The following is a 26,219-nucleotide window of genomic DNA, read 5'->3' on the forward strand; positions in this document are numbered from 1 at the left end:
TCCACTGTTCTCCATACCCCATTACTTAATGTCACTTCGTTATTTTTCTCACTCTCTCTCTCTAGATAAAAACCATCCCCATCGGTGGTCGACGGTGTTCCAGCGTTCCGACTTACGGGTTACGGGCGGTTACCGGCCACAAGCCGAAGAGATCAATCTCTGACCAGCAGCAGCTGCTGCTGACCAGCCTCAGACCCGCGCAGACGAAGGCAACATGACGAAGAAGTTCGAGTTCAACTGGCAGATCCCGGTGCCGGAACCGCTCCTTACCGGATGCGTGTTCGACCGGTGGACGGAGGAGAAGGACAACAACGAGCTGGAACCGAACTGCATGTTCAAGGTGGACGAGTACGGGTTTTTCATCTACTGGAAAAGCGAAGGACGGGTAATTATCCTTGTTGTGTTTCTTTTTTTCTTCCTCTTCTTTCACCCACACTGGCAGCGTCGGGGCACTCCATTTTAACGCTTTGTTTTCTCGTCTCTTTCCTTTCACAAACGTCGCGGCGACAGGAAGGTGACGTTATTGAATTATGTCAAGTCAGCGATATCCGAGCGGGCGGAATGCCAAAGGTAAGGATGTAGAAAAAAAAGAAACAAACTCCGTGCTCCGTTGTTGTGTCGTTAGCAGAGGGCCTAGCAGCGGAAGAACTGAAGAAAAAATCGAATTACAAACAAGGAAGCTTAAGAACTAACGCGCTGTACAAACGGATGCAACACCAGCCGCCAACACCATTATTATGCATTTTTTAGGAGTGCAGAAACAAAGGAAAAGCGTTACAGGATACTACCTCGAACAATGGCAACCGTTAGTTAAAACACTTTAAAACAAAACTAAATAACGTAGCCACATTCGCTGCTGAGATATAGAAAGCTTCTTTTAAAATAATCCATTCACAAGGGATCTATTTTCAACATGTTGTTTTGACGCAGCTCGTCTAGGGCCAGTACAAAAATACCTATTGTTAACAAAATCTTCCTTTTTGCATAAACTATTGACCAGGATTATTACACAAGGTACGTGCAAAAGCGCACGAACAAACGGTTAAGTTCACGCCGCCGCCGCCGCCGCCATCGCCATCGTGTGTGACCTCGTCGTGCCGACGATGGCATAAACGCAACAAATGGTGGTCGTGAATTAATTGCGTACACTTGGAGAAGTAAAAAAAGAACGCAAAAACCGACCACAAACTGGCGGAAAACAAGGAAGCGAAACCATAAAGGCGTTCCGTGTGCGAGCGGTAGTTGTTCGTTTCTCTTGGTCGATTTCCTGTTTATGAGTTGGCATGTGATGTGGCCGCACTGCAACAACAACAACAACACAAACCCCAGACCCTTTGCCAACGTTTTGTGAGGAAATATGAGGCTGAAAAACGGGGTGGAAAATGTAATGAAATTGCACCGCTCTTCATTGCATCAGCTGGCGGCACTGCAGCTGGAGTTGAAACCGGAGAAAATGGGAGAACCGGAACCGACTGGGGGCAATGTGCAGGGCAAGTTCGAATGTTCGATTGCAAATAGTTCCGCTGTAGACCGATGATGGGTTATGAAGGGGAATTATCGTTGGAGGAGTATCGTTTCGATTCCTCTTGCGTGGTGGAACCAAAGTGATTGGTTGAGAAGCAAACGGGTATTACAAACGGTACTTAGTATAATGACTTTTACCCATTACCATGTGTAAAGTATACTGAAATCCCTTCACTCTTTCTGTTTTAAAAGTGGCATAGCTTTTGCCCAATTTATATCTCCCACATCACAATTTCACAATCCTCCCTTCCTGTGTGCCATCTTTTCTCTTCGCAGACTGCAACTTTTGCCTGCCTTGCACACCATTATGCTCTAAAACAATATGCTGCACACACACACATACACACACTATCCACTTCTCAGCTATTTACTGTGCTTAAGTAGGGCTAGCAAAGGGTTCTTTTCACTACGCAAAACAAAAAGGGGTCCGCTTGCTGCAAACGGCTCAACCTCTACAACGAAATGCCAGCGCTCGGCCGCCGGCACCGTCACATCACGTGTGAATCACTGCAGGGTGTACTTCCCTCGGTCTGGGTGCTAATTGTAAGTCCTTTCATCTCGGTGGGGAGCTAGGAATGCACACAGCAAAGCAGGGGATCTTTTCGGTGTCTCATTTTGCTTTCGCCCAAGGGGCCTACTTACGCTTCACACTTTCCCATCTGTCGGTCCAGCGTCGGCGGAAGCGAATGCATTAATGCATGAGTAGATGCTCCACGTGTGTGGGATAGGAAGGTGTCTGATTAGAGAGTTTGTACACAGAAAAGGGAAGAGTACATACTACAGAGAAAGAGAGAGAGTTTTCATATACTTGGAGTGGTAGGAATTGTTCATGATTATGTTGCACGTACTAGAAGAGACAAAAAATCAGAAGAAGGTATCCTCACTTTTTCACTCATTGTGATATGATTAAAGCCCAGAAGTGGCCCATAAAAACAAGGCTTCAAACAGAAACGACAATTCGGACGCTGCCCACCCGCGAACACTACGACGCGCTTCGCTGTTCGCCCTGCACTAGGCTAATTGTAATTGCTTTCCGTTTTGATTTCACTTTCGCTAACTCTCACCCATTTTCTCGCCCCCGCAGGACATGAAGCTGTACAATCAACTGTGCAACAAGCACGGCGAAAATGTGGAGGAAAAATCTCTCACCATCTGCTCGGGCACGGACTACATCAACATCAACTATCAGCATGTCGTCTGTCCGGACGCTGCAACGGCGAAGGTAAGCGACCGAACGAACCCGTTCGAAGTCTCTTTACCAGCTAGCCAGCCAGCCAGCCACGACGACACGATTGACACACGGTAGCGTGTACCGGGTGGTTGCTGGTTTTCGGTTATCCCCGTTTTTTTGTTGACAATCAGCCAACAAGACACACCTGTGTACGGGAAGGGGAACATATAATGGCGATTGAATCCACTTCGACGACGGTGCTGTGCTACCTGTTGCTAGCAAAAAAGAGGCGAAAGGAACACAGACACACACTGCTTGTGTTTGCACAGCCGAATGGAGCCTGATCGGCACAAATGCCGTAATTATCGGCTCACCTTACGAAGCGAGTACCAGAATAGAGTACCTTCCGTTTCTGGACGACATCAACCCAGGAGGAGTCTACTGCCGATAGATGATGGCGTGTGTGTGTGTGCACCCCACGATCGAATGTACATTAATTAAACGCAATTTACGTCAGTGTCCGGTGGACGGCAGGATCGAAACCATCGTCCTTCACGGGACCGCTCATTAGAGCCACATGGTGTACGGTAAAGAAGACGACGACGAGCAAGATACGCTTTCCACTGGGCAGGCGAACCCTTGATCCGGCCCCAGCACCACTGAAGCACCAGGAACTGCTCCACCGCTCAGTGTGTGTGTATTGTTTGCATTGCTTATGCTGTGCTGGTTGGGATCAAGTGTTAGAAAATTATCTCTAGAACCGCTAGAGCCGCCAACTCGTCGACGCTGGAACGCACAAAACACACGCCGTGAAGCAGAGAGAGAGAGAGAGAGCCTTAAAAGGCAAGATGGTTTCCCTACGATAACATTGTTACGTATCCTGCCACCGACGGCATCATCCTCTTCATCGCCAGGGTTTGCGCGGCGACGTGCGAGGCAAGCTATTATTAATATCCAGTGGCAGATAATTTGCTCAGTCAACCGGTCCAATTCCACTTCTCCGACCCGACCCGAGTTTTCCCTAACACACACACACTTCAAGATACGCACACAACAGAATCATCCCTCAAACACCCACGTGAATGATGTGGCGCGCTTCTCATCCTTTCGTGCGACCGGAGCCATCATCTAGCGTGTAATCGGCCTCGCATGAACTCTGACCTCCCGCTCCACCTTCCCAGTGAACAGGCGGAGGAGGGGAGGGGGGCAAAATACGGAGAAAACGGAGGGCCCGGTCGCCCGGGATGATAGCTTTCGAATGTCGTCAATAATCAACTGTCGAGGCGAGAAATTATCTCCCCCCGGGTGGACGGATTGAACGCACGACAGACGGTGTACCCCGGTGGTACTAGTCGCTTGTGTAAGCAGCACTCACACGGCACATAATAGGCTAGCATTGCTGCCGACGACACGCGGGTCTGATTCTGCCCGTTCGCCCTCAACCAACCATTACCTTCCGGATTCTTGTCAGAATCGATTAGCACTCTAGTACACATTGTTGTGCGGCTCTCTCGTCGTGTCGTGGATTGACGGAGGAGGTTGTTGATCTTTTACACTGCACCCACAAAGCACTAATCAGGCAGAGACACGGATCTGTTGGCACTCTCTCAGCCGGCTTAGAACCTTACTGGATTGATATTTCCGATAATTTGATACGGCAAGCACACGTTCCTTTAGTAATAGTAGAACGCTGATTGAGTTGAGACGTTATTTTGAAGTTTGAAGTCGCATCCCGTGCCATCCCCGCTTGCCAAGCAGTGCGATGCTCGCGCACAATACACCATTGGCAACGGGTGGTAACGTACGTAACGTACCATACACACACACGCTGGATGGAAATATTAATATTAGCGATAAAGTTTAAATGAGATTTTCCAAGGAGTTTCCGTTCCGTTCCAGCGACAAATGTTGACAAAAGCGCAAAAGCGTGTCCCCTGCAGCGTGTCGTTTGCTTCCGCTCGTCGAAGACAGCAAGTTGTCTCTAATACACTCTTTCCACTTCATTTCCTTCATTTACACTTCCTCTAGATCTGGGTGGATGGTTTGCGTAAAATCACCCACAACGGCAAGGCCAACAACTTCTGCCCAATGACCGCCCTCAAGAAGCAGTAAGTTCTTCTACTACGGCATGGTTTTTGTTTTTCAAATACTTTTGTACAAACGATTCCAAACTACTGACCGATGATTGTTAATTATCTTCGCCACGCCTTTAGTACTAACTTTGCATGTTTTTGTGCACTGATTTGTGTTTGCTTCACCACATGTTTTCTTTGTTGCATGCTGCTTATGTGTTACGTGTTCGCATGATCGCATGATCGCTGAGATCGGCTTCGGGTGGCGGTGTTGCGGTGCGGCGGTGTACATACATCGGTGATCACTTATCTGTTATTCGTTGTCCTACAGCTATTCCATCGAATTATGCAGTCCCACTTCGCCGTAATGTCAATCGTGCTCGAACTGTTACGCCCTTCGGCCAGACTTTTTCCATCCAAGTACCAATAGTTGCCGCGATCCGCTGCAACCATTTAAAACACACACCTTCCCGAGTGGCTAACAAATCATTCGACAATTGAATGCAATTTATTTCGCCTTCCGCCCTTCAACGACCGTGTCCTCAGCTGTCTGTGCACTATTCTACAAGCGACGACAAAACAATGATACACCATTCGTGAGAAAATGTGGTCATCATCTCCCAGGTGTACTTGGGTTTCTAATCGGTTGACCGTTAGCTTTTCCCTCCGTGGGGAGGGACCACTCGATGATATGCCACTCGTGAAACAATAGAATTCGACCAACTGTCAACCCCCGAACCCTCTCCCTTCAGATGACGACAAATGGCGCACACACGCGCTACTCCATCAACGGGCAGGAAGTGTGCTGTAAATTAAATTGCCTTTTAACTCCCTGTCACTTTACACACACACACACACACACATTGGCGGAGGGGAGCATTATTGAAATACAATCCACGGGGGACGATCGAAACGATCCACGCGGGAAGGAGGAAGCAACGTGCTGTTTACTTTGGATCGTATCAGCTACTAGTAAATTGCGCGCCGCCCGGTAGTAATGTCGCGCTGGAGGTTATTTTCGCGCAGTCGCATTATCTCACCATATTGTTGTGTTTGTTTTGTTCCCTTCGCTTTTCTTTTCTCTTTAACAGCCAACAGTTTGTCGCCTCCCTCGGTAGTAGGCAATAATAATGCAGAAAGCTATGATAATTTTACAACACATCGGCATGAAGTACCTTAATGCAGTTGCAGCCCGTTAAAGGATCGGAATGGTGGAATGGTGTCTGTTTTGTCCTCTCCCTCCTCCACGTGACCGAGGACCTGCTGCAATCTCGCATAAATCTATTAACGTAACTTTAATTCAATCGACACGCTTCCCTGTCCTGTGCTGGTGGAGAGCAAATGGAAGCCCATTCCCCTCCCAAGCACACGATGGTGGGGTAGAATCTAATTATCTTTGCTGACACCATTTCCTGGACTGACAGAGAGAGAGAGAGTGTGTGTGTATGCGTTTACTTCCTACAAAGAAAGGGCACCAACGGCCTGGGCTGTGGGCTGGCGCCAATGGTGCACTTTTCAGCCGAAGCAGCATCTACCATCGGACCATGCGATGACCCGAATTTTCGGATCTCCCGTGAGCCTTGACCTATTTCTGGTGCTGGTTAGCTGGAGGAGAGTGCATACCACCTGCATACAAACACTGCAAGCAAGTGTGTATTGTGTACGATGGAAAGGGTGCTTTAGATTGTACGTTATAGATCTTTTTGGGTTATTTGCTGAAGTTTACAGGTTTTTGGTACTCTTTAAAATTATTGTTATTATTTTTTCTATTTTTTCTTTTTTCGATTCACTTATCTCATCTTTGGCTGCTCTCTCTCTCTCTCTCTCTCTCTCTGCTTGTATCTTTAAAACAACCGTTTTCGGGGGGTTCTAATTCACATACTTATGACAGCTCTGGCAGCAAGGTCTTCGCGACATTACACACAACATCAAAATGAACAACGTATGCGTATGGACCAACTTGATGAAGCAGTAAGTTGTTGGGAGCGAACTCCTCCTCCACACAGCAAACGGATAAGAAAGCTGCTCCATCTATCGCTACCCGTTACATTTGCTCCCTCTCTTTGAGAGATTTGTTCTAATGCGCTTACTTAGAAACACCAGTAGCAAACGCAAACGAGAAGGAGAGTACCCTTTACGCTAATGATAAGAGTAAGCATTGCTATCGCTTTTTAGCCCTTATGTGTGTACCCTCTTAACTCTCTTCGTAAGCTCCTATCTACCTCCCCCCAAAAGCCCCAATCGAAAAAAGGCGAAACAGTTTGCATCGCTCACGGTGTGCAGCACACGGGCACAACACCAGCACCAGCTCCAGCTGATGGATGGTAAATAATTGACGAAATCGTAAAAGGAAGGCACAAACGACCCGGAATAACCGGTTGAATCCTCAACAATCATGCAAATGAAGCAAATTGACTTTCAAGTAGACGAGTGATAATACTCTCTCTCCCTTCCATCCCTTCCATCCTCCGGGACATGCTTCAATCATCACGCAGCGCAGCAGCTGAATCTGGGGGTGGGGATAGAAACCTCAACCAAATGGATGATGGTGTGATATATCTCTCAATTAAACCCTGCTGTAGCTGTAGTGCTGTGTGCGGGTGCTGTATGCTGCTGACCACAAACCTCGCCGCACTCTCTCTCTCTGTTTCCCCCTATTTTTAAGCAGTGTGGTAGCCAGTGCCTAATTGAATTGGCACCTTTCTACTACGATACTACTCCTCGTGTGGTGTAGCGCTCCGCGGATGAATCGCGGATCGATGATAACCAACCAAGGGGGAAGAGCCAACCGGGTTGTTACAGAATCGAATTAAATTATCCGTACCCTCCGAGAGAGAGAGAGTGTGGTCTACAGCTATCACTAGTGAACTGAATCAGCTAGCATAAGGGGAGTGTACACGAGACACGTGCAATAAGCAGCACCAGGCGCCTCCATTTAGCAATACCGAGGCGGAAAAGTAAAACACGTGCGCGTCGGTGGTGGTGGTGGTGACACACGGCAACACGGGGAAATATCACTGCAAATAGGTAGCTGCAGCACGGTGTAAATGTATTCAATTACGGCTAATAATGCACTAAACATACAGCGCCGTGCTGCAACAAACTGGGAACCATCTATGGCGGGGCAGCAGGCGAAGGCGGTCCCCGGGTTTATAACGCGTTACCGTCACCGTTTGTGGCAATTGGCAATCGGCGGAGCCGTGCCGTGTGTACTTGCACTTTAAATATTTACGTATAGAACATTTTGTTGTTTTTTTTTTTAAATTGTGTTATAGCTGTTGCAGGTGTAAATTGATAGGAAATGATCGACGCGACAAGCAACGAACGCGGACGAGCGTTTCTCCCGTTCCCATTGGAATGGCTGTGAATTATGTGATTAAATCTAGCATTAATATAGTATATGATATTTATGTTATATTTATCTATCAATTTAAGTAATATATGTTTTATTGCAATGTTTTAAAAATGCATGAAATGATGCCTAACTAACTTTATTAACATCGTAAGCTTTATAGTTGATCGCCATGTTTTGTTGCTTTGCCTTCCCACTGATCGCTTATCTGCATCTGTCTGTAATGCACCGTAGTTGTTGAATATTGTTGTAAAAACGATAGTACGATAAACTAATCCCTTAATATAATATATTCCCCCCTTTCTGCACCCGGCTGCTGCTGCTACACAGTTGGATGAGGTTGGGCTTTCTAGTGGATCCGCGCGGAAAAGTGCCTGTCAAGGTGGTTGCCCGAACGTTCGCCTCCGGTAAGATCGCGTCTAGTGTTTCCTGCCAGAACAACACAACACTAACCGCGGTTGCATCCTCTTCTTTGGTTTTCATTTCAGGCAAGACGGAAAAGCTGGTATATCAGATACTCTCCGATCTGGGGCTGCCGAGCGGCAAGAACGATGTGATCGAGAAAGCGGACTTTACGTTCGAAAAGTTCTACGAGCTGTACCACAAGATCTGTCCCCGCAATGACATCGAAGAGCTGTTCCGGTCGATGTAAGTTTGCGAATGATGAAGGGAATGCTTTCTCGCTTGCTTAAAATCGTTCCTTCTTCCTTCCTTTTTGTTGCTATTGCCAGCACGCAAGGTAAAGCGAACGCCATCAATCTGGATCAGTTCATCAACTTTCTCAACGAGAAGCAGCGCGATCCCCGGCTAAACGAGATCCTCTACCCGCTGTACGATGAGAAGCGTGCGCTGGAAATCATCACCACGTACGAGCAGAACGATGAAGCGCGGGAAGCGAGTAAGTAGTCCGGGACAGAATGGGGTCACTTTTTTGCACGCTCCGTTACTCACTTGTTGCTCCATTTTCCGGTGTTCCACCACCAGAAACCCTCACCAAAGACGGCCTGATCCGGTACCTCATGTCGGACGAGAATGCGCCCGTGTTTCTCGACCGGCTCGACATCTACATGGACATGGATCAGCCGCTGTCCCACTACTACATCAACTCGTCCCACAACACGTACCTGTCCGGGCGGCAGTTCGGGGGCAAGAGCTCGGTCGAGATGTACCGCCAGACGCTGCTGGCCGGGTGCCGGTGCGTCGAGCTGGACTGCTGGGACGGCAAGGGCGAGGACGAGGAGCCGATCATCACGCACGGCATGGCGATGTGCACGGACATACTGTTCAAGGATGTGATTTACGCGCTGCGCGACACCGCCTTCGTCACCTCCGACTATCCGGTGATACTGTCGTTCGAGAACCACTGCTGCAAATCGCAACAGTACAAGCTGGCGAAGTACTGTGACGAAATTTTGGGCGACCTGCTGCTGAAGGAACCGATCCCGGACTATCCGCTCGAGCCGGGCGCCGTGCTGCCGCCCCCGTCCCTGCTGAAGCGCAAGATACTGATCAAGAACAAGCGGCTCAAGCCGGAGGTGGAGAAGAAGGAGCTGGAGCTGTTCCTGCAGGGCGAGTTCGTGATCGAGGACGAGGTGAAGGAGGACGCGAGCGCGGTCGACGTGACGAAGATAGCGGAGCTGGAGGCGCCGGCGGCGGCGGCGGCAGTGGTGCCGGTGGCGGCGGCCGCCGCCTCGCAGGACGGTGGCGAGGAGGCGCCCCCGATACAGTACACCGGCTCGACGACGAACGTGCACCCGTGGCTGTCGTCGATGGTGAACTACGCGCAGCCGGTCAAGTTCCAGTCGTTCGACTACGCGGACAAGAAGAACGTGCACCACAACATGTCGTCGTTCGCGGAGACGACCGGCATGAACCTGCTCAAGTCGCAGGCGATCGAGTTCGTCAACTACAACAAGCGGCAGATGTCGCGCATCTACCCGAAGGGTACGCGGGCCGACTCGTCCAACTACATGCCGCAGGTGTTCTGGAACGCGGGCTGCCAGATGGTGTCGCTCAACTTCCAAACGTCCGATCTGCCGATGCAGCTGAACCAGGGCAAGTTCGAGTACAACGGCAACTGTGGCTACCTGCTGAAGCCGGACTTTATGCGCCGGGCGGACCGCAGCTTCGACCCGTTCGCGGACGCACCGGTGGACGGTGTGATTGCGGCGTCCTGTGCGGTGCAGGTCATTGCCGGCCAGTTCCTCTCCGACAAGAAGGTGGGCACGTACGTGGAGGTGGACATGTACGGGTTGCCGTCGGACACGGTGCGCAAGGAGTTCCGGACGCGCATGGTGCCGGCGAACGGGCTCAATCCGGTGTACAACGAGGAACCGTTCCTGTTCCGCAAGGTGGTGCTGCCCGATCTGGCCGTGCTGCGGTTCGGCGTGTACGACGAGAACGGCAAGCTGCTCGGGCAGCGCATCCTGCCGCTGGACGGGCTGCAGGGCGGCTACCGGCACATCTCGCTCCGCACGGAGGCCAACTTCCCGATGTCACTCCCGATGCTGTTCTGTAACATCGAGCTGAAGATCTACGTGCCGGACGGGTTCGAGGACTTTATGGACGCGCTGTCGGATCCGCGCGCGTTCATGGGCGCGGCCAAGGAGCGCTCCGACAACATGAAAGCGATGGGCATCGAGGAGACGGGCAAGAAGGACAAGGAGGAGGCGGCGCGGAAGGAGGAGCAGCGCGTCACCGAGCCGCCGCTCGTGTTCGACCCGATCACGGTGGACTCGCTGCGGCAGGAGAAGGGCTTCCAGAAGACGGCCAAAAAGCAGCAGAAGGAGCTGGACGCGGTGAAGAAGAAGCACGCGAAGGAGCGGGCCGGCGTGCAGAAGCAGCAGAACGCGGCGATCGAGCGGCTGGTGAAGGGCAAGAGCAAGGAGGAAATCAAGGCGGACCCGGCGGTGCGCAAGCTGATCCAGGAGCAGAACGCCCAGTGGACGGAGATGGCCGAGCGGCACAAGAAGGAGGAGTGGGAGCTGCTGAAGCAGCAGCTGGCCGACCAGCAGGACATACTGCGCAAGCTGATGGAGACGACGCAGGCCGCCCAGATGAAGCAGCTCGAGGCGAAGCACGAGCGCGAGATCAAGGAGCTGAACAGCCGCCAGGCGAAAATCTCGGTCGAAACGTCGAAGGAGGTCGCCAACGACAAGACGCTCAAGACGAAGGGCGAGAAGGACCGGCGGCTGCGCGAGAAGAAGCAGAACAACATTAAGCGCTTCATGGACGAGAAAAAGGTATGGTCCCGTGGGTGGCCGTTTTTCTCTCCCCTCTGCTTCTGCAGTTCCGCGATGGACTAATGTGTGTTTTCTCTCCCCCATTTCCGCAGACTGCCACCATCAAGCAGAACCGGGAAAAGGAAAAGCTGAAAGTGACCCACGACAAGCAGCTGGAGGAGCTGGCGAACGATGTGCAAAAGGTATCGTTGTCACCGGGCAGCGTCGGTCTAGTAGGCGGCGTGCAGGAGATTGTGACGATCGAAACGGTCGTATAGAGGAAAAGCGTCTTGCTCTTTCTCTCGTACCATTCTCTGCCCTCTTTGTCTGTTGTGCCTGTACCTGTTGTCCTCTCTCTCTCCCCTCCATCATCCCCTCTCCCATCATTCCTTCACTCTTCTATACCCCCCAAAAGACACCATGAAATGAATCATACAAATAGAGTAGTCTACGGTACACGGCAGAAGGTTTTGGTGGCATTTTTGGGGCTAGATTCTCGCTTTCCTGTGATCGTTCGTTCTAGTGAAGGTTGACCAAACTGGTCCAACCACCAAGTAGTTTTTACCACCGTTGTGATACAATCGCATCAGCGCAGCAGTAGCAGCAAACAGCAGCAGCAGCAGCAGCAGCAGCAGCAGCAGCAGTAGCAGTAGTGTCCCCCTATTAGTTAATGCATGTGTTGACCCTTCTCAAGCCAGCAGCATCCCCCACCATCTACCACCATCCATCCTCCCTCCCCGTTAAGGCAATGCGCTTCGGCTCTAGGCTTCAAAGTATCGGCTCTAGCGTAGGTTAAACTTTTATTTCATTCGCTTACTTTTAGTTTTTTCCCCTCTTTTCATTTGTTTTTCTTTATTTTTTATTGTTTTATATTTTTGATTTCTTCTGTCTTTTTTTTTGTTCTTCACTTTACCCCTCAGTTTGTAGTTTGTGACACGGCTTATTATCAAGTGTTTTGTTTCGTTTTTTGTTTTGATATTTTCGTTCCTTGCTTATATATGCTTATTTTGTTGCTCTCTTTCGTACTACATGATCGCTAGGCTTTAATTAATTTTTACATTCCGTTATCCTTTTTCCTTCTTTTTTTTCACTTTCATTTTTTTCCGGTTTCCATTCTCTGTGATCCCGTTCCGATGATCGACGATGCCTTACAAAAACAAAACAAAAAAAACTCCACCATTAGCTGTCGGCTAACGGCTGTAGGCTTATTAGTAGTGGCAGTAGTAGTAGCACTAGCATCAATGTCGAACAAAAGTCCACCAGCGGCAGCAGCAGCACCACCACCACCACGAGCGCACCGCCGGTACCGTTTCGCAGCTTCTCCACCATTCCCCCGCCGTCCGCGCAACATCTGATCCGGCTGAACACGATCGAGGAGGCGCGAAAGCGCGAAGAAGCGAAACAGTCCGCCTGTCCCTGCATTTGCTCGTGAGCCCGTAGCGTAGGCGATAACACACTCCGGAAGGAAGCGGCAAAGGAGGATGAAGAAGCGTTTCAAGGGATGCCGTGGCGTCCTTTTGCTGGAAAAGACTGGAGCTTTTGGTGAATGGAGGAGGAAATAGGCCCTTCACCCAGGCATTCGATCTCTACGATCGGCATGTGTGTGCGTGTGCGTGTGTATGTGTGGTGTAGTGCGGACATGCAGTTGCGCCGAAAGCTTTCCGTGATTATGCCAAACGCAAAAGTATTATTTTGTCAATGTAAGCCACTTGAATTTCCCTTTTTAAGTTGATGTATGTATTGATTGCTTTTACTAACTACCGTTCTTAAAATGTGTTGTCTTTTTGTTACGTTCATTTGCGTTCTTCATTTCTCGTGCCTCTAAATTATTACCTTATCTGTTGCTCTAATGCTTCATGAGAATACTCCTTTATGGGTTTAGTATTTTTCAAAACAAAATAATACTGTTTAACTCTACAAATGTGAGCTGAAAACTACACATTTTCAGAACATTTTAAAACACTAACACTAACTTTAAAATAATATATTAAGCCAAACTAATTCCTCATTCGTGTTCCTAACATCCACCTGTGACTGTTTTGAACAACACCCTGACACGCCCTCTTTCTCTCTCTCTCTCTAATGCACTATGTTTTCTATTCCTCTTCAAAAAAACAGCTCATCGAAATGTACAAAGTGGACGAGGAGGAATACAAGCTGGCATCAAAGTACGAATTTTTCGCCTAAACGTGTCGAAGCTGCATGACCCCTGCACCACCTCTCGACAAGCACGGAGCGCCCTAGAGGGTGGAAACTACACCAAGAAGGGGAAGTGGATGAGAAGGAGAAAAGGAGCAGATGGCATACACAAGTCTCAAGTAGCAACAACACAGTTACTCCAAAGCCAGCCTAAAAGCTATAACTACTTCCCCCCCCCCCCCTCCCGGTGCATTCCCCCGCTTATCCAGAGGACATCGGCAGGGGGTCGGAAGCGCTGCTAAAAGGAGTCAACTACAGTATGGGATTAGCAGCACATATGCCACACACCACAGACACAACACACGAATAGTAGTTATACACCTATATACCTTAGAAAGAGAAGAGAGAGAGAGAGAGAGAGAGAGAGAGAGAAAGAGAGAGAGAAAGAGAGAGAAACACATAGACATAGCAGGTCGTATTTATTAAATGAGCGGGAACAAGCAAGCAAGAGCACCGTGAGGGCAGAGGCGTCTCCATTGCTTCCTGCATATCACTCACTGGCGCGGAGTCCGTTTGTGTTTAGTTGAGCTTTTCCATTATATTGTACCGTTCACTTTGCGCTGTTTTTTGTTTTTTGTTTTTAGTTGTTTTAAAAAGAAAAAAAAACATTGCTATTTATTTCTGTCGAATCGCCATCGCGCCGCCGTCGTCGTCGTGTTTTGATAATGGTTTAGTATTATAGGTTTAAATGTAGCATTCTGATTAATTTTATCCATGTCGTCAATTTGTGGTAGTGAAGGCGGTGGCGAGTCCGTTTTGAAAGCTCTTTGCTCTGTTGCGTGCAGTGATTGGTTTCGTTCGATATTTTGCCGGTTTTTGTTTAAATTAACGATAATAGCGCACCTGCTACTTCTTCTTCTTCTTTTTGGTTGCAGTATAGAGCAGAGTCAGCGAAAGCAACGCAACGTAATAAACCCCATGTCTCACCAATAGCAATGTTTACTAAACACGCCGTTTAAATATATTTAAAAAAAAGCTGTTGTGCGCGATGTTGTGCGTTTTATAATAATAAATAATTTAACAAAAAAAAAACAAAGCGATTATTATGGTGGTCCAAACAACAACAACAACAACAAATACGCCAACGCAATGGAAGTGCGTGAAGGGAGATGAGAGAAAGGAAACACATTAGCGCTCTAAGAAAACAACTGGGAAACAACATTTAGCAAAAAAGCAGGAAAGGAAGCAAACGCAAGAAAAACACAAACTGAAACCAAAAGAAAAAACAAACTCTAGTCAAGCAAATTGTAGTGAGGACAAGTATAGCGGTACACACAAAACTCACACTCACAAAGTCGCAACGTGTGATTAGCTGTGCATGCGCGCGCTAGTGTATGTGTGTGTGGTGTCTGTTTGTGTGATTAAGTGCAACCAGCATATTAATTAACTTTTTAATTACGATTATTATGCACGTAAAAAAGGAGGAAAACGCATGAAGAGAAAAAGAGAAAAAGAGAGAAAGAGAGAGAGAGAGAGTAATAATGCAAGTAAAGGAAAAGCAAGCAAACAAAACCAAACAAACAAACAAACAAACGTAACCAAAATGATAACCCCATTTTATTAATGATAAGATTAGAGAGATTTTGGAATAAGCAGTAAAGAACAAAAAGAAGAAGAAAAAAACAAAGAAGAAAACAACAAATGAATATCTATAGAAGCAAAACCGATATATCCCCCAGGTACCTATTAGTATCTACATGCAAGGCATCAATGGGTATATAGAGAATGCACTAAAATGACCAACAAAGAGGGTAAAGGCAAACATGAGAAATAGAGAAAGAGAAATAGAATAGCAAGAGTTGTTAAAAAAAACCCCCGAAAAGAATGGAAGAGAAAGAAGCTAGTAAAATGTAATATTTCATAAGGCGGCAATATATCTACAACACAAACCAATAATAGTAGCGCAGCTGGCATGAGATATAGGAGGTGACGAGGAAACAAAAAACACGCGATAATGCAAATTGATACAAAATGGCGTTGAGAAGGAAAAAGGAAAACGACAGAAGGAAAACAAGATCAGCGCGTATGGTGCGCAGTGCGCAGGGAGGACAGCCCGGGAACGATACTGTTGTAATTTGTAATATGCTCTTACCCTCTGGCTCTACCGTTACACACATCTTCTGTCGCCAATTGTGGCTAACAACACTTGCAGACACACACACACACACGCATACGGACACATAGACACAGTAATGTATTATTTCCAACCCTAATACGATACCAAACAAAACCATTGATCATATATTAGATCACTTTCATATCAGAGCACGAACCTGTTCAGATGAAATTGGAAACAAGGCACTTCACTCCCATACAATAACAGTCGTAGTGTTCTTACAGGGTTTTCCAAGAGTTAGGTCATAGCTGTGGGACTCTTTCATTCGTGAAATGAAACTAATGTTCATACTCCAATATGAATTGGACTCTATAGCAACCGTTTTTGGACAAATCCAATAGGAATTTCCAATAGGAGCCTGTCAAAAAAGGGTGTCATGCTATAGAATCCAATATGAAGTTCACTTCGCATTAGAAAGAGTCCAGTAAGTGTCCCACAACATTGAGATCCAGCTGTAAAACCCTGTACCCTTTATCTACGTGTCTGTGTGATGAAAAAGAGTGTGTTGATTGTATGTTTCATTGCCACACACATATTCGGCCTCATTTTACGGCTCTCCCATCGGGGGAATGCGGATGAAGCTTAAAGTAGCGAAGGAAACCGATCGAAACAAACGTGTGAGTCATATTAGTGCCTATTTCTGGTTGCAACTTGATGGATATTCCTTCAGTGCCCTTCCTTTCCCGAGGGCAGGTTGAGAAAAATCGGCCGTTTTCACGTTGCACCTCGTCTTTGTTGGTGTCCTTGTTCCATTGTTTGGGGTATACGGGGCGGAAAATCCCAGGGTATCGTTATACCAAATGAAGAGCGGCGGACTCCCGAGAAATGTGTACACCATTTCATTCACACACACACATACATAACCCACAAATGCTTACACAAACCTTGTGTGTTTTGTGTGTGTCACTCCTTATCGAGTTCGATTATGTTTAGCTGTCCATTTTTAAAACAATTTAATAATTGGAGTAGTAAATGGACGAAACAAACAATATGCAAGAAAATGTACATGTATTCGTTCTGTTTCCCTCACCCGGCCCTTGATTGGCCCATTCATTGCAGTTTCTATTGTGCATGGTGGGAAGGGGGGGGGGGGGAGCACAGTTCGGTGGCAACAGTTCGCAAATAATACACACTCTAGTCGTTTATGTTTGTAAGACTATGTTATTATGTATCGTAAGAGCAAATCAAACAAAACAAGTATATAGAAAAGAGAAGAGAGAAAGAAGGAGAGAGAGAGAGAGAGAGAGAGAGAGAGAGAGAGAGAGAGAGAGAGAAAAGTGTGAAAGGGCGCAGATAGAATATAAATAAAGCAAGTAGATAAATATGAGACGTGACAGAGAAAGGAAAATGAAAACAGAAGAACAACAACACAGAAAGCTACAATTGTAGGATAAGTGGAAGGTTATGAGAAAAAAAAACAAAAAAAGCAACCACGCTATAAAAGCAGATAAATATATACATCATTCCGAAACAGAAGAGAGACGGAAAGAAGGGAATCTATGATATGATGTAGAAATGGTGGTCAGGATTCGCTGGAAAGATGATAACGAACGAGGAAAAGAAGGTGTTTATGGTTTGCAAAAAAAGCATTAAACAAGTTGGAAAACAATCCTTCCCCAGTTTCAACGTATATACATATATGTTATAAAAACAAAAGAATGAATTAGACAAACAGGAACAGGATCGGAGAAGAGTATGAGTCCCTCTTTTTTATGTTTGCTATATCGAGCAGGAGCAGAGGAGTTAACAGAATGAACGAAACACAAAAGAGGCACAGAGGGGCAAACGGAAATGGGATTTGCGGCCCCGGGTTGGGTTGTGCCACAAACCTTGCCATCAGAACTTTGTCACAATCGTTTTTTCTCCTCCCGTGTACCACCTCTCCACCTCTCTCTCTCCACAGTCTGTATCCTGCCCTGTACGTGTGTGTGTGTGTGGACCACCTCAACGCGCCTTCTTCTTCTGCGGACGTTCGTTTCCAGTTTTGTCAATGAATACTTGTAATTACACACACACACACACACACACACACACACACACACACACACACACACACACACACACACACACACACACACAACCACACACGATCCAGAACAAGACGAACAGAGAGAGGGAGGGACAGAGAGAGAAGAGTAATATCATTAATAAAAAGAGAAACTATTACGATAGCAAAGATCAAAATCGGGTTTTTTTTTGTTTTCTACGATTTACCTTATTGCTTACTTAAACGGCTTTACATGACCGCTTTACGGTTTTGGCCAGCTACAGAAGTTTCCGAAACCGCTCCGTTATCCCGGCATTAGTGGCGGACACCTTCGCGTCATCTTGCCACCTCTACTTTGGCCTACCGCACTACTTTTGTCGTTGTGGCCATCTCGAAAGAACATTTCCTTCGGCTAATTTTGTTTAAAATTGGAGTTGAGGGTCTGAAATTATCCAACCGTTACGTGGGAGGATTTTAGGAGTCTCTATTAATCGCCCCCTTCCCTTTGGACAACGTTAATCTTTAAGTGCTTCCCACGAACCGTTGTCGCTGTGCAATGATTCGATTTCTCACTTATCCGAAAAAATAGAATAACCGCATCGATTTTGGTAAGCTTCGCACACACACACACGGTATTGGTTTATTTATATACACAAACTACGGCTGCAGCCGGACAATGCCGGGGGGAAAATACATGGGCGTTTAGTTGAGACTTCGTAGCCGTTTGCGCTCCCGGTACAGGCACATCTTTTGAACTGCAAATAAAAGTAAACAAAACCCGATCAGAGAAGGCGTGCCTCCTGCTTTCGTGATAGTGATGGGAAGGATGAAGTTTTCGTCCGAATCGATTGCGGCTAGCAGTGAAGTTTTCTGGAATCGATTCCGGATAGTAGGTAGGCTCGGAATCGGAATTGGCTCCGAAACCAGAATCGGCTTGGAAATCGGAGGCGGTTTCGGCATCTCCATTAGAATTGGCATTTGGATCCAAGAATGCTACGTATTGATAGCCGCAAAGAATCCAAATTTAATTGTAAAGGATCCATTCACATGGAGATTCTTGGACTGATTTCGATCCTGAAACTTCTTATTTCAATTCGAGAACAGATTCTCATTCCGGAGCTAATTCCATTTCTGGAGTTCTGGAGATTCTCCGGTCGATTCCGATCCCGGAGCCGATCTGATTCCAGTGCCAAGTTCGATTCCAGATTCGGAGTCGACTCCGGAATCGGCTCCGGATTCAACTCCAGAGCCGGAATTGTTTCGGAAGCAGCATCGAGTAGGTCCGATTCCGAGCTCCTATCACTATTCCGTGATGCTACACCCAGCATCCAACCCTCCCCAACTCCTGGGGCCCTTACTGTATGGGTCAAAGCGCTGCAGTTCCAGCTTGTCGGCCAACCGCTCGCGGATCATGGTAAACTGATGCCCACTGACGGCACTTTCCATCAGCACGAGGATATTCCTGCGGGGAAAGGAAAATAGCAGAGATTACCCAATACCGAAACCTGCTCACTGCCGCAACCGCACCATCGAGCGGCGGCGGCAACGTGTGCCTTTGACTTACTTGCTTTTCGCTTTCTTCAGCAGTATGTTGGTAATGAACATGATGAACACTTCTTTTTATGATCACTTTAGGGCGGAAAAAAGGATAATTCTGCCGGCTTTCTTCGAACAGCAATGATGCGGCACCGATCTGTGACGATCCGGGTCAATGTTTACTGAAATTACACATGCAATCGACGACACCGAGCTGTCAAACGCGCTCCCATCCGCACGGTGGGATGCGCACATGGAAATTGGACCAAGGGCCATGCTCAATCCACTTTTCAATGAACCACATGGATTTAGACTAAATTTCCCAAACTGGTCAGCACCACAGTACAATAATTTTCGTGCACCTGATTTAATGCATAACGTGTTTTTTTTCTCTCTTTTTAAAAATATTTTCCCCCCAGCTGAAATGTTTGTCCGCTGTCAAACGTGCTTGTCACAACAGTGCAAATACAAAAATCAAGGCGCGTGTTGTGAACACAGCTTCGCACCCCTCGTCGCTCCGTGTTGCGCGAAAAACAGAAGTGCGTGCTATTATTCCCTTCCGTAAAGCAAAACGCAACGCTTGCCACCCAGTTCCGCACGATGGAAACAGCCACCGCCACCCCAGGCCCTCCCGAGCTGGTCCTCCCGAAGGATGAACCCGGCGCCGGGAACGGTGTGACGCCGGGTGGCACTACCATCACCACCAGCACACCGCTAGCCGGAAGCAACAAAAAGCCACCGCAGAAAAGGAAAAAACCGGCAGCCTCTCCGCAACCCTCCCCGAGCACAAAGCCAAAGCAGGACAGTGAGGTACGTAGCCGCGATGGCCACTAGAGAAAGGGGGGTTGCAAATGTTTTTACTTTGCCCTTTTGTTTAACCTTCTTTCGTAGCCTGCTGCCGCTGACGGTAGCACCACCAACGGTGAACAGGTGCGGCCAGTGCCGGAAGGATCGTCCCAAGCGGAACCTGCGCCCGTGGTGAAAAAGCAGAAGAAAAAGCACACTGAAGAGGGAAAGCAAACGACGACGTCGACGACGCCACCGGGAAAGAAGCAAAAAGGGGCCACCGCCAAACATGTGCGCTTTCACATTAAGCTGTATTCTGCATCGAAGCAACCGACCGCTGCCACGACGGCTGGCATTGCGAAGAAAAAAAAAGCCAAGCAGCAGCAGCAGCAGGCGGTGCCGGGCGTTGTTCCAGAACAGCAGCACAAGCAGCAAAATGGCGCCACTGGCGCCGAACCGAAGAAGAAAGCGTCGAAAAAAGGGCGCCCCGCGAAGGTGAACGGCGGTGCGGTTGGTTTGCCGCCGACGAGTGTCGTTACGCCGCTGAAGCGCGCCTCCCAGATCAAGCAGGAACCAAAGACACCGAGCAGGGCGGCCCATTCACCCATCGTCGGCGGCACCTCCTCCTCCACCACCACCACCACTGCCAGCCCGGCCGGCACGGCCCTGCACGAGCTGGACAGTGTGACGATTGGGCGCCAGACGTTCGCGTGGCTCATCGGCCCCACCATATCGGTGGACGAGTTTATGCGCACGCACTGGGAGCGGAAGCCGCTGCTGGTGCAGCGCAGCGACCGCGCGTACTATGCCGGCCTGCTGTCCCGCGCCATGATCGACGAGATGCTGCGCACGAACAACATCGAGTACACGAAAAACATCGACATCACGTCGTACCGGGACGGGCAGCGCGAGACGCACAATCCGGACGGGCGCGTGCTCCCGCCCGACCTGTGGCACTTCTACGACGCCGGCTGCAGCGTGCGCATGCTCAACCCGCAAACCTACCTGCGCTCCGTGTACGAGCTGAACGTGAAGCTGCAGGAGTACTTCCACTGCATGACCGGGGCGAACTTCTATCTGACGCCGCCGGGCAGCCAGGGCTTCGCGCCGCACTACGACGACATCGAGGCGTTCGTGCTGCAGATCGAGGGCCGCAAGCGCTGGCGCCTGTACGGGCCCCGCCAGCCGCAGGAGGTGCTGGCGCGCGTGTCGTCGGAAAACCTGCGCCAGGACGAGCTGGCCGGGCCGCCCATCGTCGACGTGGTGCTGGAGGCGGGCGATCTGCTGTACTTCCCGCGCGGCTGCATCCACCAGGCGGCCACCGTGCCGGGCGCCCACTCGCTCCACATCACCGTCAGCGTGTACCAGCGCAACTGCTGGGCGGATCTGTTCGAGCAGATGCTGCCGATTGCGCTCGCGACCGCGGCCGACACGGAGCCGCAGCTGCGCGAGGGCTTGCCGCTCGATCTGCACCAGCACTTCGGCATCGTGCACTCGGACGGCATCAGTGCGGACCGGCGCCGGCTGATCGTGCGCATTCGGGCCATGTTCGACAAGCTGTTCTCGGACGCGGCGATCGATGCGGCGGTCGACCAGCTGGCGAAGCGGTTCCAGCACGACGCGCTGCCCCCGCTGGTCGACTTTGGCGAGTGGGACGATACGGTGTACGGGGGCGGGAACTACGAGTTCCGCCCGGACGGGACGGTACGGTGCGCCCGGCCGATCGACGACCGCTCCTCGGTGCGGCTGCTGCGCCGCAACATACTGCGGCTGGTTAGCGAGGAGGAAAAGCTGCGCATCTACTACCACACGGACAATTCGCGCGAGTACCACCAGTACGAGGCGAACTTCCTCGAGCTGGACCACGAGACGGCGCTCGGGGTGGAGCTGCTGATCAAGATGTACCCGCGGTACGTGCTGGTCAGCAGCCTGCCGGTCGAGGATCGGCTCGAGTTCATCCGCAGCCTGTGGGAGAAGGGTTTGATCGTGTGCCGGCGGCCGGGCGAGGATGCGCGCGCCGACACATCCGCGTCCACACCGTAGGGGGGGAGTAGGGGGCAGGGGTGTTCAGGTATGCTAGGAGCCATACAAACCAGAAATCCATTCTAATTTTGCTTTTTGTTCGTCGATTTCGAGATGCTGTGCAGTGAATAAAGTGTCATACATTCGAACTACTACCGGAACAAGCGCGTAGTTGTGTAATTTCGAGAAGGGGAAAACTCCCGTTAAACCTGTAAGATTGTGGAAATGAGTTCAAGAACAATATTCGGTGAACAGAAATACTCACGTTCATGTTTCCGGAGTCATCAGTGGACGGTCAACAGCACACGGATCCTTCGATCTTTCAAACTAACGGTCAATTCTGTCTCCCAAATTCTCTCCCTTCGCCCTTTCCACCGATGACATCGATGATCAGTCCACCACAGTGTGTGCTACAACGGTGCATCAGAACACGCCTACTGCACGCCTGGCAGGGTTACTCAACTAGCGCAATCGCACCCGTTGCCCAGTCAGACAAATCGGACTTAATTTACCCCTATCTTACCGCTAAATTACCGGTAATTTAAGAGTGATTTAATGGTAAATTAGCAGTCGTTAATTTACCCATTCGAGCAGTTTTGACAGATCCTATTCCTTCCTCTATTTTGTTTATATTTTTTTCGGCTAAATTGTTAATAAAAAACACGTAATTTATTATATTACAGTTTACTGGTTGTATTCAATCATTTTCCTTAACTTTTACAAACGGTTACAATGAATTTTTCATAGCAAACTCGACTTGAACAGCCGCTTCACCCGGAGAAGGTGGTGCACAAATAGCACTAATAAACACTATTTCTCGGCTGTTTTTTACATTTTACAGTTTTAAACACACCGCCGACGTCTTCTTCCACTAAAATATCATTAAAACAATACTCATTTTGGTCTAATTTATATCTTTTTACTGACAACAAACAACAACACTTCGTACCGCTAAATTGCTCTTAAATTACTGTTATGACAGACACAAAACTGCTCGAATGGGTAAATTAACAGAAGGCTGTCTGACTGGGTGCTACCGCCTGACATACAGACTGCAGTCATGACGTGCTGCTGGCGCTGCTGTGTTTATGTGCGAGTTGTTTGGCACATTCGATAGCAACAGCGCAGCACGTAATCTCTTTGTAGCTATCTTAAGCTTATCGTTTGCCTCGCTTATCTAAATGGCTTACAATTTCTTCCAGTGAAAACGCGCAGACAGTACATCCGCCGGCCAGTGGATAAGGTGCATCGTAGTGAGGGGAAAGCTGGTGCCACGCAGGAGATCGCAAAACAATACTCGCTCATCCGGTGTAGCATCACACACACACACACACACACACACACCATGTCGACTGTGCATATTGCCCGCATCATGCACGACTTCCTGCACCGCGGGGTGGAAAGAGAGTTGGACAAGTCCCCGCCCGGCGAGGAATTCTACCAGCTCGAAAGCCCACCGCACGCGGCCAACCTGCTGGCGTTCGCGCTCGGCCAGCTGCAGCCGGGCTCGTCGGGCTGGAAGACGATGGAGGACATGGGGCGGCCGGACCTGCTGCCCGACCGGAAGCTGTACAAGCGGCTGGAACAGATCGTGCTCCGCATGCCGACGCTCGAGTTCCAGCTCATCCCGCTGGTAATGCAGGTGGACGGCGAGCTGCAGTCGAGCTTCCTGATGCGCATACGGAAAGCGGCCCGCTCAGCCGACTGCGTGTACGTCGATCTGGCCAACCGCAAGTACGACCGGTTTGCGCAGTTTATCGCGTCGAACACGCTGCCCGCCTGCGTGCTGTGGGTGCCGCAGGATGGCCGCCTGCGCTATGCCGTGCAGGCCGGTGCACCCTACCCGATGCTGACGATCGAACGGCACCGGATCGAGCGTGTGGCCGACACGTTCCGCAACATTACGACCGTCGGGACGGTGGTTGGGTCGGTGCTGTCGATGACACCGCTCGGGCCGGCGGTAGGGCTGCCGCTGCTGGTGCTGTCCACCGCTGCCAGCAGTGGCTTCTCCCTCTCGAGCCTGGTCGATGGCTGCAAGCACGAGAGCGGCAAGGTGGTGACTGGCCGCGCCGTCGCCCTCGCCTTCAGCCTGACCTCGTTTGCCGGCGCCGGGCTGACGGCGGCCTGTCGGGTGGAGAAGCTGCGCCGGCTGATACCGGCCGACCGGCTGGTGCAGCTCGAACGGGCGGAAAAGCTGCTGAGCGGTAAGAGCAGGCGCCTGCGTCATTAACGTGTGCGAATAATGCTTTCATTTCACTCTCTCTCTCTCCACGATACACTGCAGGTGGGCTAAAGAAGGTGGCCACGGGCAGTATCGCCTCGACGGTAGTCGGTACGGTGTGCGGCTGGAAAACGCTCTCCACCAGCGAGCAGATCGAGCTCGGGGCATTGCTGTGCTTCGCCTACCGGGAGTCCTTTAGCTGGGCCGTGGTGGAGCGGCTCATCTGCACGATGCAGCTGGACGGTGTGGTAAAGTTCTTCTGCACCACCTGCCCTAATCTAGCGTACGACCTGGTGCGCGTGAAGATCCGTGGCACACAGGCGGAGCGCTACCTGCAGCTGGTCGTCGACTTTCTCGAAAAGCAGGTGAGCTTCACGGTGGACGATAATTTCACCACGATCAAGCTGTTCGGCTACACGCTGCAGTTCGACACGATGTTCTCCATCGACTGGGAGCATCTGAAGAAGGTGCTGCTGTTTCTGCAATCGTGCAGGAGCGAGATCGGCAATGTGTGCCGCTCGGTCGGGCAACCGCTGACGCAGGACACGCTCGCCGATGTGGTGCGTCTGCTGCAGCTGGTCAAAAGTCTGCCGGACGTTGCGTGCGACGTGACCAATTGCATTACCCTCGGCCGGGGGCATTGCTTTTCGTTCGCAACCGTGCGCGCACTCATGTCCGGGGCGGAAGGGCTGAACCGTACGGAGCTGCTAAAGCAGCTCGCTGCCTTCGATCACGATCGGACGGCAGCGTTAAACGAGCTGCGCAAATCCGGTTCCATCGAGGGCGGCGATCTGGCACTGTTTCGCTGGCTCGGTTGCCAACCGTCCGCCGACTACAACGACGCACTGGCCGCGCTGGAGCACCTGGCCAAGCTGGGGGTAGGCTCGCTCAAGTTCGAGCACACGCGGATCGTCGTGAGTGCGCTGTGCGCGTTCGAGGCGAAACCGTTCCTGGCGGTGCCCGTCCATCTGCGTGCCCTCCTGCTGCGGGACGAACGCTTCCTGGCCCTCTGTAACGGGGCCAATCCGGAGCTGCTGCCACGGGCGAACCGTGCCTGGATCCGCACTGTCACTGCCGGTGACGATACGCTCCGGCAGCTGGAAACGATCGACCTGCTGAAGGAACTGTTCGCGTGCGCCACCGACACCCATCCACCGCTGACGCTGGCCGACGCCCTGGACTATGCGCTCGGCTTTGAGGACGGTACCGTGCCGCAGGTGTACTACCGCGTGCTGGCGCTCTGGAAGCAGTGCACCACCGTCAGCTCGCCGCCTAAAGCAACGTGCAAGGCACGCTTTCTCCGACTGCTCGAGGAAGTGCACTTGCTTCACATGGACCGATACTTTGCGTTCAACCTTAAGCGTGGTGCCGACGGACCGATGGGCGACGAGGCCGAGCTGATCGGCGAAGTTCGCAAGATGCTTCCGACAGCGGAGGCAGCAGGCAGCGGCACGGGTACGCTATGCTTCGGACCGCCGGAACGGGCTGCCTGCTGGTTGGAGCTGATTCCCGCACTGCGCAACGATTGGAGCCGCAGCCGCATCTACCAAGCGCTCAGCGCTCTTCTTACCTACGGCACTGCGGTCGTGCTGAAGCAGCGCGATAAAACCCTCGAGCAGCAGCAGCAGTACGTGGAATTGGCGGGCAAAAAAATGCTCATGTTTGCCCGGGGCGATAGTCGCGTGGTGATCGAGGTGTTGCTACCGGCGGAAAACGACAATGGAATGCACCGTGCCTCGTTTTATCTGTGCGGAAGTGCCTTCGGTGGTGCTGACGGACGGCCAGCATAACATCGAACTGTGAGACAAGCGCGTGCCTTAATCTGTGGTTGCTTTGATTCTTTGTTTGTTTGGAACGTCTTTTTTTTAGAGTAACATGTTTATCACAAACTGCTCGATTGTCCATTTCATACCAAAATAGTCTTAATAAAGTAACATATCTTATCTTTTATCATCGGTCTTTTGTCTTTTGTCTTGGCACATCAAAGGACTTCAACGACCAGAAAGAAACCA

General features: G+C 50.2%; 4 protein-coding genes across 13 annotated transcripts in view; 3 read left to right on the forward strand and 1 right to left on the reverse strand.

The window, feature by feature from the left end:
- LOC120897877 (1-phosphatidylinositol 4,5-bisphosphate phosphodiesterase) overlaps positions 1–17,081 on the forward strand; it is a 42,130-nt gene extending 25,049 nt beyond the window's left edge. For 6 of the 9 annotated variants that reach the window (XM_040303020.1, XM_040303017.1, XM_040303018.1 and 3 more), the window contains 11 exons: positions 66–385; positions 511–570; positions 2,609–2,746; positions 6,659–6,738; positions 8,450–8,526; positions 8,608–8,767; positions 8,851–9,017; positions 9,104–11,361; positions 11,454–11,543; positions 12,524–13,040; positions 13,459–17,081. In XM_040303020.1, coding sequence (XP_040158954.1) covers positions 215–385; positions 511–570; positions 2,609–2,746; positions 6,659–6,738; positions 8,450–8,526; positions 8,608–8,767; positions 8,851–9,017; positions 9,104–11,361; positions 11,454–11,543; positions 12,524–12,772 — 3,450 coding nt within the window. In that variant the 5' untranslated portion in view covers positions 66–214 and the 3' untranslated portion in view covers positions 12,773–13,040; positions 13,459–17,081. Of the gene's footprint in view, positions 1–65; positions 386–510; positions 571–2,608; positions 2,747–4,723; positions 4,804–6,658; positions 6,739–8,449; positions 8,527–8,607; positions 8,768–8,850; positions 9,018–9,103; positions 11,362–11,453; positions 11,544–12,523; positions 13,041–13,458 lie in introns of all 9 variants that reach the window. The other 3 variants (XM_040303024.1, XM_040303026.1, XM_040303025.1) reach the window with 3 other exon arrangements.
- A 1,164-nt stretch (positions 17,082–18,245) lies between these two features.
- On the reverse strand, positions 18,246–22,380 carry LOC120897879 (39S ribosomal protein L33, mitochondrial). The gene is made up of 5 exons (XM_040303028.1): positions 22,252–22,380; positions 22,058–22,195; positions 19,207–19,360; positions 19,001–19,104; positions 18,246–18,397 (listed from the first exon to the last, which is right to left on the reverse strand). The coding sequence occupies exons 3-5, from the start codon at positions 19,245–19,247 to the stop codon at positions 18,345–18,347; spliced, it is 198 nt and encodes a 65-aa protein (XP_040158962.1). The 5' UTR covers positions 19,248–19,360; positions 22,058–22,195; positions 22,252–22,380; the 3' UTR covers positions 18,246–18,344.
- On the forward strand, positions 19,623–22,201 carry LOC120897878 (bifunctional lysine-specific demethylase and histidyl-hydroxylase NO66). Its single transcript, XM_040303027.1, has 2 exons — positions 19,623–19,988; positions 20,070–22,201. Exons 1-2 carry the CDS (start codon positions 19,779–19,781, stop codon positions 22,005–22,007), a joined length of 2,148 nt encoding a protein of 715 aa, XP_040158961.1. The 5' UTR covers positions 19,623–19,778; the 3' UTR covers positions 22,008–22,201.
- A 648-nt stretch (positions 22,381–23,028) lies between the features above and the next one.
- Positions 23,029–26,157, forward strand: LOC120893822. Of its 2 annotated transcripts, none has more exons than XM_040295945.1 (3): positions 23,029–23,128; positions 23,189–24,190; positions 24,271–26,157. In XM_040295945.1, exons 2-3 carry the CDS (start codon positions 23,332–23,334, stop codon positions 25,995–25,997), a joined length of 2,586 nt encoding a protein of 861 aa, XP_040151879.1. In that variant the 5' UTR covers positions 23,029–23,128; positions 23,189–23,331; the 3' UTR covers positions 25,998–26,157. The 2 variants fall into 2 exon arrangements, with proteins under 2 accessions (XP_040151879.1, XP_040151878.1); XM_040295944.1 differs by having other exon boundaries at positions 23,039–23,117.
- Positions 26,158–26,219: the final 62 nt, after the last annotated feature.

The sequence above is a fragment of the Anopheles arabiensis genome, chromosome 2 (genome assembly GCF_016920715.1).
Source record: "Anopheles arabiensis isolate DONGOLA chromosome 2, AaraD3, whole genome shotgun sequence".
Lineage (NCBI taxonomy): Eukaryota > Metazoa > Arthropoda > Insecta > Diptera > Culicidae > Anopheles > Anopheles arabiensis.